Raw genomic sequence first — 9,383 nt, 5'->3', positions numbered from 1 at the left:
ATTTTTTATCGTTTAATTCAAACTCGAATCATTTATAAGTATGAGTATTCTAATTAAAGACAAATATGCAAGTTGTAATCACAGTGGCCAACTATTGATCTATTTATTAACTTTTTGATAATTTCTTAATATATCCATTTTACAAATGTTCAAATTTAAATTTTTATTTAGACATCAGGTGCCATCTATCGGTATAAATTGGAATTGATATCTATTACATTTTCTTGCAAATTTATTGAATGTTTTTCATTACTCATTTCGTATACGCTTTGCCTATTAATTAATGAAGTAAAACTATTGTTAATCTTTGAATTACTAATTGGTATAAATTTCTTGTCGGTCATATTTGGTGGCCTACATCCCCAATTTGACGTTTGACGTGTGACACGGTTTGCCTACGTTCCTCCGAACAGCTGTTTTAAATGCATTATTATGTTCTCCCTGTGAGTGGTTTTTTGTTTACGTCGTTAAATTCCCTCATCCGACAATTACGCGATGGGCAATGACCAGTCCCGCATGGCCGGAATGCAGGTGGAGGAGAAGGCGGTGGAAGTCACAGACTTTTGGTCCCATCACAGGGCCACATTCAACACGGACAGCACAGTCTCTGTGTTCATCGGAGAACCATTAATCGGTGGATCTCTGTGGATATCGAACACACCATTGGAGAAGGCCAGCAAAGTACGGTCATTTATGATCGTTTACAATTTGAAATGCTAAGCTAAGCGATGATTATTTTTTTTTGTAGAATCTAATGATACACAGACACCCTTGCATATTAAAGTACATTTCGTCGTGGAGCAAGGGATCGAAATTCTATTTGGCTGTGGAGAACGTGAAGCCTCTGTCTCATATGTTGGGTGGACAGAGCACGCTGCAGATCTGCGTCGGATTGCATTCCATTTTGAAGGCTCTCGTGTTTCTGCACGAGACTGCGGAGGCGTCGCACAACAACGTCTGCACCGCTTCGATTTACATTACCAAAGACGGAGCTTGGAAGTTGGGTGGACTGGAGTACCTGTGCAAGTTCAGGGATACAAATGCAGATTACCTATGCAAATCCAAAACGCACAGGTACAAAGATTAATAAAAATTCAGTTCTATGGGATTAATCTAAATTTTTGTACATTAGGTACAGCAAAGCCATTGATCCCAACGAGATCAAGAATATACAAGGGAGCAGAAAGGATTGCGTCGATATCTACGCGTTCGCTGTATTAGTCAATGAAGTATTCAAGAAGAAAACTGATGGTAATTATTGCTGTTGTTGATTTATTGGATTGTTATTCGGTATTAAATTATTGAATTGCAGAAACCGTACCATCTCTGACGGATTTTCTGGAGATGTGCAAAAACGATCTGCACAACGTCGTCGTAACGCAAAGACCGAAACTGTCTGCTCTCCTCGACCATCCGTTCTTCAATCACGAGTTCATCTACATCCACTCGTTCCTGACCGAACTCCCGTTGAAGTCTGACGGTGAGAAGGACGAATTCTTCGGCTGTTTAACGAACAAGTTGAGGGGTTTCAACGAAGCCACCGTTGCGAGTCAATTGGGTGCGTTGCTGCTGTCGCGGATGGTCCTTCTGAACAAGAGCGCTCAAGCTGAAGTCATTCCGTACGTTTTAAGCCCGAGACCAGAGGAGGACGAGGACGAGAAGAACGGTAGTTTTCTCTTCGGTTTGGACACGTTTCGGAAGCACATCGTGCCGAAGCTGCTGGACATATTTAGAGTGCGAGACGCTCAGATCAGATTGCTTCTTCTCGAGTACCTGAACGGTTTCATGACTTGCTTCAGCAAAGACGAACTGCAATCGCATATATTACCGGAGGTACTATAGTTCTTTTTTCGATCCTTTTTCGTTCGTTTGTTACATTGTTTATAATGTTGCAGCTTTTGGTTGGCATCAAAGATACGAATGATCATCTTGTCGCGGTGACTCTGAGGTCTTTAGCAGATCTCGTTCCTATCCTCGGTTCGGCCACCGTCATCGGTGGTAACCGTGCGAGACTCTTCAACGATGGTAGACCCATGGTAGCGTCGAGCAAGAGCAGAATTAGCAGACAAACGGATAAGCAGATACAACCGATCGTTACGTTGGATAATGAGATTCTGCGCAGGGATTCGGAGCTTCCGGAGAGGCCCAGTCCGGACGGCGAAGAAGGAGAATCCTCGACGGACGAAGTCGAAATCACTGTCGAGGAAGAGGATGTTGAGGAGGTGGTGGTAGGAATGCAAGTGGAGCAGGATTACGGTGATGTTGATGGTAGCGGTGGACGGTACGCGTCTCATCAGGAGGATGCAGAGAATTGGGACGATTGGGGAAACAACGACGACGATGAAGATGATGATGTTAATGACAATGATGCAGTGCAGATGCCGTCTACCGCACCGATCTCTTTACCAGACATCGCCGAGCTTGACATCAAGAACCAGAAACATTCTGGCGCAAAGAACGAGGAGGAAATCGATTTCTTCCAGGACATGGAGCCCGTGATTGAGGCCTCCTCCAAATTCGTCGTGGACGAGAAGGGCGACGGCATGCTCAACTTTGAGATGAAGAGCGACGACCACCAGGAGGACGGTTGGGGTGACGACGACGACGGTTGGGATCCGTAACGATGATGTGATTGTGATCTCAATTATACATTTCTGTTGATTTTCTTTTTTTTAAATTGTAAATAAACTTTATAAATTATTTCGCAACGATATCGAGATTCGCTTTCAAATTATTTTATCAATATTAGACCTATACTATAACGTATTTATATAATGATCAGATCAAATTAAGACAGTAGTTATAGTTTACAAGTTGAGAACATGACCTAATGATGTATCATCTTTATATATATATATATGCAACCAAATGTACGCCGGTAACATTTTTCTTTGCAAGTTGGCATTTCGTTCTGGTGAGTTTTACGTCAGTGAAGTTACTGGTTTCCGGGCATGCGCTACTCTATCTCTTTCTATACGGACCGCGGTGGCTGACGTTCGCCTCGTAGAGTCCATTGAGTTTTGTGTATTTATATTAAAATAGTTCCAAAATGGTAAGCGAAAGCCTCGAAATATTCTCTCTGCATCCTTCCAACGTACATACTCTAAAGATTTACAAATAAATCGCTGAATTTAAGTTTATCAATATTCGGATGTATCCAGATATTTAAGACAAAAAAACATAACCATAACATACACACACGTACACACGCTAACTGTAAGAAATTAGCCGATTGTTGTTTGTCAAATCTATAGAGTATTTGTTATATATCGTACAGAATACGTGGTTTTAGTAAAAAGAAAATGTTGTTAATTTCACTAGATTCAACTTCTATTTACACGCTACCATGTGTGTTTGTTTTGTTTCAAGTTGTCATGGTTCAATCTTTTATGTATTTATTGTGTGGACTAAAAGGCCACGTCCAAACAAATTACTGCCGTACGCGAAGAATTCTTCTCTAGCACGGCTGTGTCGATTTTGGACTAAAGTGAAATTTAATTTGTCTCCGAACTCATCAAACTGTTGATTTATTTAATGATCGATAGATTGTCTGGAGCAAATTAAGACAGTAGTTATAGTTTACAAGATGAGAACATGACCTAATTATTGCAATATATACAACTTATATGTATGTATGTATCTTTGTTTCCAAAATTGTTAGTTTTAGTTGAGTAGTGAAACTGTTGCTAATATTATGTTGTTTTTCTTTTTTAGGGTTTCGTTAAAGTTGTGAAGAATAAGCAGTACTTCAAGCGCTTCCAAGTCAAGTTCAAGAGGCGTCGTGAGGGAAGGACTGACTACTACGCCCGCAAACGCTTGGTCATCCAAGACAAGAATAAATACAACACCCCCAAGTACCGTTTCATCGCGCGTCTCTCCAACAAGGATGTCACCTGCCAGGTGGCGTATTCCCGCATCGAGGGTGATCACATCATCTGCTCTGCATACTCCCATGAGTTGCCCAAGTACGGTGTCAAGGTTGGTTTGACCAATTTCGCCGCTGCTTACGCCACCGGTCTCCTCTGCGCCCGTCGTCTGCTCAAGAAGCTCAACTTGGACACCCTCTATGAAGGAAACACGGAGGTCGATGGTGACGAATACAATGTAGAATCCGTTGACGATGGCCCAGCTGCCTTCAGGTAATTTATAATTTCTACTATTAAATCACTATATTAAAACTGAAAAAGATGCATCGAATGATGCCCCCCCTAATGTGATGAGTTACCTGACACATGCGCGTCATCTGATTCGGAGGCCAAAGTCGTTTCAGAAGGACCCGAAATTATGTTTTATAAGATCGGGACCCCTGACGTTTCAGCTTAACCACCGTGTACTGATATGAAAGTGTCTCTGATATATATAATATCAATACATTCTAATTTCTCGATTTGAATTGTGTGCAAACATATTAATTGTAACGATTTGCAGATGTTATTTGGATACTGGTCTTCAACGTACCACCACCGGTGCCCGCGTCTTCGCCGCCATGAAGGGCGCCGTCGACGGTGGACTCAACATTCCTCACTCCACCAAGAGGTTCCCAGGCTACGATGCCGAATCGAAGACCTTCAACGCCGAGGCCCATCGCGCCCACATCTTCGGTGTGCACGTTGCCGATTACATGAAGTCCTTGGAGGAGGAGGACCCAGAGGCGTTCAAGCGTCAGTTCAGCAGGTACATCAAGCTGGGCATCAACGCCGACCAAATCGAGAACATGTACAAGAACGCGCACGCGGCCATCCGCGCCGATCCTGGACACGACAAGAAACCGGAACGCAAGCCGGCTACCCTCAAGAGATGGAACCGCGTCAAGATGACTCTGTCCGAGCGCAAGAACCGCATCGCCCAGAAGAAGGCTTCCTTCTTGAAGAAGCTCGAATCGCAGGGAGAAGCTTAATTCAATTTTTTTTTTCTGTAATACGTTGAGCGTATCTACTATAATAAAGATTCCCAATCAATACGACAATCTCTATTTACTATTACTATTATACCCATATATAAATATATTCAAATCAATAATATTAATAATCCTTCCCATATTGTTACGTTCTATGTTTGTTACTGTTTAGGAAAAAGAGAAAATGTATAGCAAAAGATGCTAAAGAATTGATTACTATTACACATCGTACATTCAAACATTCCTTAATTATCTATCCTATCTAAACATATGTTCTTGTTGCAGACAGGAAACGATGATTCCACATTGATTATGCAAATGCATTCCATTATTTGGGGGGGGATTCGATTTCATCGTCTGACCAATGTTAATGGTTCTATGTAATTGCTGTTCATAATCAAGTAAGCAAGAAGAAAAGAGAACAAAAACAGCAGCAGCAGTAGTAGTAGGATGTATTTAAAATGCAGTTAGGAAAGTGGTGGTGGCGATGTATGAGGAGAATGCATTTTGATCATCAACAAGGCTGTGAGTGTCAGTTTGCGATCATGTGAGTGAATTTGTAGTGTAAGTTTCATCAAGAACAAATTAATTACTCTATTTGCTTTGCAAATTGCAATTTTCTATACAATTTTTCATTGAATAATTGTGTGTTTAAAAGCAATTATATATTGAAATGCAAGATATGTTTATTCATTATTTAAATATCCAATTTTCCTTACAATAACCATTTCCGTTGTAATCTTTTATATAGGCAACCCAATATACAAAATACAGAAAATTTAAATATTTGTTACTTTATTGCGTTTAGCTTTCGCGTTATATTAATAGATCTGATCTAATAGCTCTAACTATCGTGATAGTTTAACTTTTACTATTACTACTACTACTATTATTATTGTTGTTACATTCTTGACAAAAGCGTGTGTATTTCGTGTCGAGTAGGCGCGCTTCCAATTTATTTTGTGTGCGTTTCGTTTCGTTTTATCTATGAATGTTTTTCATGTCAGGATCTATTTGCGTAACTTTCATTTTCCTGTTTTGTTTTACAGACGAGTGATGAAAATTGATCGATTTCGAGTGAGCCGCGAGCGTTTTTGTTTTGGTGTTTGTTGTTGTTGATGCACCGCAGAAAAAATACAAATTACGTGCACAGAACGGCGATACCCCCTCCTCCCTTCTCGACTCATCTCATCAATTAATTATAATTGAATCATCATGTTCTTGTAATATTTCAATTTCGCTCCGTCTGACTCGCGCGAGCGTTGGTGGAGGAGAACGAAGGAAGGGTCATTAAACTTGACCCTAACGAGCGACGCGAGTGAAGGTAGTTAGTTAGTTAGGTAGGTGATGGATTTCGCTAGCGTTTGTTTTTCTTCTCGCGTTGCCATGGCATGATGATGATGATGAGATTCTCCGGATAATAAGATTGCGTAATATTTTACACTTTTCATTATTTCCTATTATTCATTCACTCACTATTTCGCTCGTTCACTCGTCATGGAAGGCAGGTAGTAAATTTGGGCGGAGATGAGAATGAATGAATAATATCCAATGACCTTTCGTTTGCTTTCGTTCGCTCTTCCCCCCATTATTATTACATTGCATTCCACCCATTGATGTTGTTTACTTCTTTTTATTTTGCTCTTGCAGGAGTACGACGAGGACGACGACGACCAATCACTGCCAACTGCGAACAGGATGTCCAAAAGGAAGAGTAATAACATTTTCCTCTTCGATTCGTTATCAAAGACGCTGCCGGACGACAGACCAATCACTTCGCTTCAGGTAAGATCATATTAATCATTCATAATACGAGATCAAGTACTTGTCATAGCGAAAACAAAAGAACTGCAGATGATGAAGAAGAAGAAGCAGTTTATTTAATAACCTAAAAAAACAGTCCTTTTTGTTTATTTCCTTTCTCTCTCTCTGTCGTTCAGCTGTCAGATTATTATTAGCAAGTGGATATCAGTCTGTGTCTGCATGCAAATGATACGTAGTAGTAGTAGTACTAATAATATACCGAGTTCGTTTGTTTCATGTTCTGTCGGTCGTTCCTCTTAGATAATCGAGAATTTGGAGAGGTGTCCACCCGGATTTTACGCCATCAGCAAGACCCACGACCAGGACCAGGATGCTGATCTCTGGCGAGAGGGAAGTTCTTTCCTAAAGAAAAAGTCCATCCGATACCTCTGCATATCAAAAACAGAAGGTACACAACAACAACAACCTTTCTTCTTATGCTTGACTGATGACTTTCAATGACTTTTTCTTTAGGATTACCCGACTTCGTATTAAAGGAGCTGAGTATTTTGAATGAAAAGTCTGTTCCATCGGAAGGCTACAGTTTGCTCAATAGGACAGCGGACAGTGAGCAGAAGGCCTGGCGCAAGAAGCAGCTCTGCTACAAGTTGGTGCCCAAGTATAACACTCAACTTGCCATCACCGATATTATCGTGTGCAGTAGACTGAAGAAGGCACCTGACGGATTCGTGCAAGCAGGGTAAGAAGCTCTTCCACTCAGATTTCAGATTTTCTACTAAGTTCGCAATCGCAATTTCAGAGATTTGAACGGTTTACTGATCTGCTACAAAATGGGCAACATCCAGACGTCGAACCCCTCTCCCAGTCAGTCGAACGGCGTGATCGGTCACCAGAAGCGAGGTGGTGCTGCGCCTCCACCTCCTCTACCACCCAAAGGCACTTCGATGTACCCGGATTTGAGCGACGGCGACGGCGATTACGAGATCCTCAATCCGATCCAGACACCCTCGAGACCCGCCCCGTTGCCGCCCAGCCAATATCCGCTCAGTCCTCCCCTCCACGTCCAGAACCATCCAGCTGCTCACAATACGATTGGCTCGACGTCCAATTATGCCGGCCTCGAGGGCGTTCCCTTTGCGCTCAATCCAAAATTCGGCAACGGCAGTGCCGACAAGGTAATCATCTTCATCATCATATTTCCCAGTTTTATAGTATTTGTATATTCGTTTTCCAGATTCAACTCCCTATTGTAAAATCGAGGAAAATGTCCGAATTGATGAGGGATTACAATTACGATTTCCGACTCGAACGGACGAACGTGAATTGATTCATATCAATTGCTGTATATTCTCCACGTATATTATTTTATTTCTTTTACTACGGAACTACGTTTTGCATGGTATGTCGTTTATACACTTAAATAATTATCCTATATTATTTGTTACGAACAAAAATCTCTTTTTCTTCATTTTTTCTTATTATTATTATTTTACGTGTCATATTTTTTAGTCATATTTAATATTATTATTATTAATTATTTTGTATGTTTTAACTTGTATAAATTTATATATACACACACACACACTCATAGTGATACATTATAATACATTTATCATAGTTGAAAAGTTATATTTTAGTGCCAATTATTCGTTTCAATATTTTACGAATTCGAATTTTACGTTTCTCCCGAAGACCTAAAAATGAGCAAATAATAAACATTAGAATTATGTGTGAATTGTCATGATCACGGATGTACGTTGTTATGTAATAAATATACAAACATTAACATTAAATATTTTACATTATATTTCAGAAGTGTAAAGAGAGAGAGAGAACTTAAGCAATTTGCAACAAGTTTTGTTGGTATATTCGGGCACGCATTTAGCAGTTATCCGTTGAATGATTTCCAACTCTCAGGTTCGTCTCCCAACGATCGTTTTCATCTTCAATATACTTTAAGGAGCAAGTGCTTACGAAAATGCAGGCCATTTTCGAAGGCTATCTAATACCAAAGTTTGATAATCAATTGTGACGAAACTATGTTAGCTACAGACATGTATTTACACTCATTTCAATCTCTCTATAATCAAGATCAACATTAAGTCCTTACACTCTTTTGAGAGTGAATGTATACGAAAATACAGACCATTTTCGAAGACGCTATTTTCCCCCAACTAATTTGTAAAATACCAAAGTTTGTTAATCAATTATGGGGATACCATTGCAGCTACAAATTAACATTTGCCCTCATTTTAATCCGTTTAATCAAGATCAACATCCATTTATAACATTCTTCTGGGAGCTCAAGTTTACTCAAATACAGGCCATTATCTAAGTCGTTGTTTTCTTATTTGTTCTACAAAGTGTACGTGTATATTTGGTTGCCTGCCCTTTAGGCGTAAATTATATTTTCTCCCAATCGTTCTGACAGCTGGCGCCATCTGCTAGCAATATCTCAAAGGTTGTAGGCGATCCACGTCTTTAAAATCGTTCTAATTTAAATAAAAAAAATTGTCAAAATAGAGCTTGCACACATGTAATATTATTACTTTAGTCTAATCATTTAAATACCAATTCGCTTTCGAGTTATATGCATTTCAATTACGGCGAGCAACGACATCTGCCGGAATTATCAGGAAATAGTCGGTATGTGTGGTTGCAGCCTACATCTTCGTGTGTCACCTGCTTTGAACTGTAGATATTGAAAAAACAGAGAAACGAC

General features: G+C 40.1%; 3 protein-coding genes across 17 annotated transcripts; all 3 read left to right on the top strand.

Annotated features, from left to right (window-relative positions):
- Positions 1-380: 380 nt before the first annotated feature.
- Positions 381-2,704, top strand: LOC108558726 (protein-associating with the carboxyl-terminal domain of ezrin). The gene is made up of 5 exons (XM_017915724.1): positions 381-681; positions 749-1,074; positions 1,133-1,251; positions 1,313-1,833; positions 1,896-2,704. The coding sequence occupies exons 1-5, from the start codon at positions 496-498 to the stop codon at positions 2,619-2,621; spliced, it is 1,878 nt and encodes a 625-aa protein (XP_017771213.1). The 5' UTR covers positions 381-495; the 3' UTR covers positions 2,622-2,704.
- Positions 2,705-2,948: 244 nt separating this feature from the next.
- LOC108558734 (60S ribosomal protein L5) lies at positions 2,949-4,966 on the top strand. The gene is made up of 3 exons (XM_017915746.1): positions 2,949-3,052; positions 3,715-4,139; positions 4,429-4,966. Exons 1-3 carry the CDS (start codon positions 3,050-3,052, stop codon positions 4,895-4,897), a joined length of 897 nt encoding a protein of 298 aa, XP_017771235.1. The 5' UTR covers positions 2,949-3,049; the 3' UTR covers positions 4,898-4,966.
- A 408-nt stretch (positions 4,967-5,374) lies between these two features.
- On the top strand, positions 5,375-8,913 carry LOC108558732 (multivesicular body subunit 12A). Of its 15 annotated transcripts, none has more exons than XR_001890914.1 (7): positions 5,375-5,461; positions 6,548-6,682; positions 6,962-7,109; positions 7,175-7,400; positions 7,461-7,836; positions 7,896-8,060; positions 8,475-8,913. XR_001890914.1 is itself a non-coding variant. In XM_017915732.1 (6 exons), the coding sequence occupies exons 2-6, from the start codon at positions 6,596-6,598 to the stop codon at positions 7,986-7,988; spliced, it is 930 nt and encodes a 309-aa protein (XP_017771221.1). In that variant the 5' UTR covers positions 5,375-5,461; positions 6,548-6,595; the 3' UTR covers positions 7,989-8,145. The 15 variants fall into 15 exon arrangements, 13 of the variants coding, with proteins under 13 accessions (XP_017771221.1, XP_017771226.1, XP_017771228.1 ...); XR_001890915.1 differs by lacking the exon at positions 8,475-8,913 and adding an exon at positions 8,299-8,454; XM_017915732.1 differs by lacking the exon at positions 8,475-8,913 and having other exon boundaries at positions 7,896-8,145.
- Positions 8,914-9,383: the final 470 nt, after the last annotated feature.

The sequence above is a fragment of the Nicrophorus vespilloides genome, unplaced genomic scaffold (genome assembly GCF_001412225.1).
Source record: "Nicrophorus vespilloides isolate i.1.1-1 unplaced genomic scaffold, Nicve_v1.0, whole genome shotgun sequence".
Classification (NCBI taxonomy): Eukaryota; Metazoa; Arthropoda; class Insecta; order Coleoptera; family Silphidae; genus Nicrophorus; species Nicrophorus vespilloides.
Note: the sequence above shows the minus strand (reverse complement) of the source record. Positions and strands in the feature narration are given on the sequence as shown.

Bases quoted from the DNA above. Each gene is read 5' to 3' on its own strand.
- LOC108558726 (XM_017915724.1), top strand. From the start codon at position 496: ATGGGCAATGACCAGTCCCGCATGGCCGGAATGCAGGTGGAGGAGAAG. The intron at 682-748 runs GTACGGTCATTT...TTTTTTTTGTAG, and splicing joins CATTGGAGAAGGCCAGCAAA to AATCTAATGATACACAGACA. The intron at 1,075-1,132 runs GTACAAAGATTA...TTTGTACATTAG, and splicing joins TGCAAATCCAAAACGCACAG to GTACAGCAAAGCCATTGATC.
- LOC108558734 (XM_017915746.1), top strand. The intron at 4,140-4,428 runs GTAATTTATAAT...AACGATTTGCAG, and splicing joins GATGGCCCAGCTGCCTTCAG to ATGTTATTTGGATACTGGTC.
- LOC108558732 (XM_017915732.1), top strand. From the start codon at position 6,596: ATGTCCAAAAGGAAGAGTAATAACATTTTCCTCTTCGATTCGTTATCA. The intron at 6,683-6,961 runs GTAAGATCATAT...CGTTCCTCTTAG, and splicing joins GACCAATCACTTCGCTTCAG to ATAATCGAGAATTTGGAGAG. The intron at 7,110-7,174 runs GTACACAACAAC...CTTTTTCTTTAG, and splicing joins CTGCATATCAAAAACAGAAG to GATTACCCGACTTCGTATTA.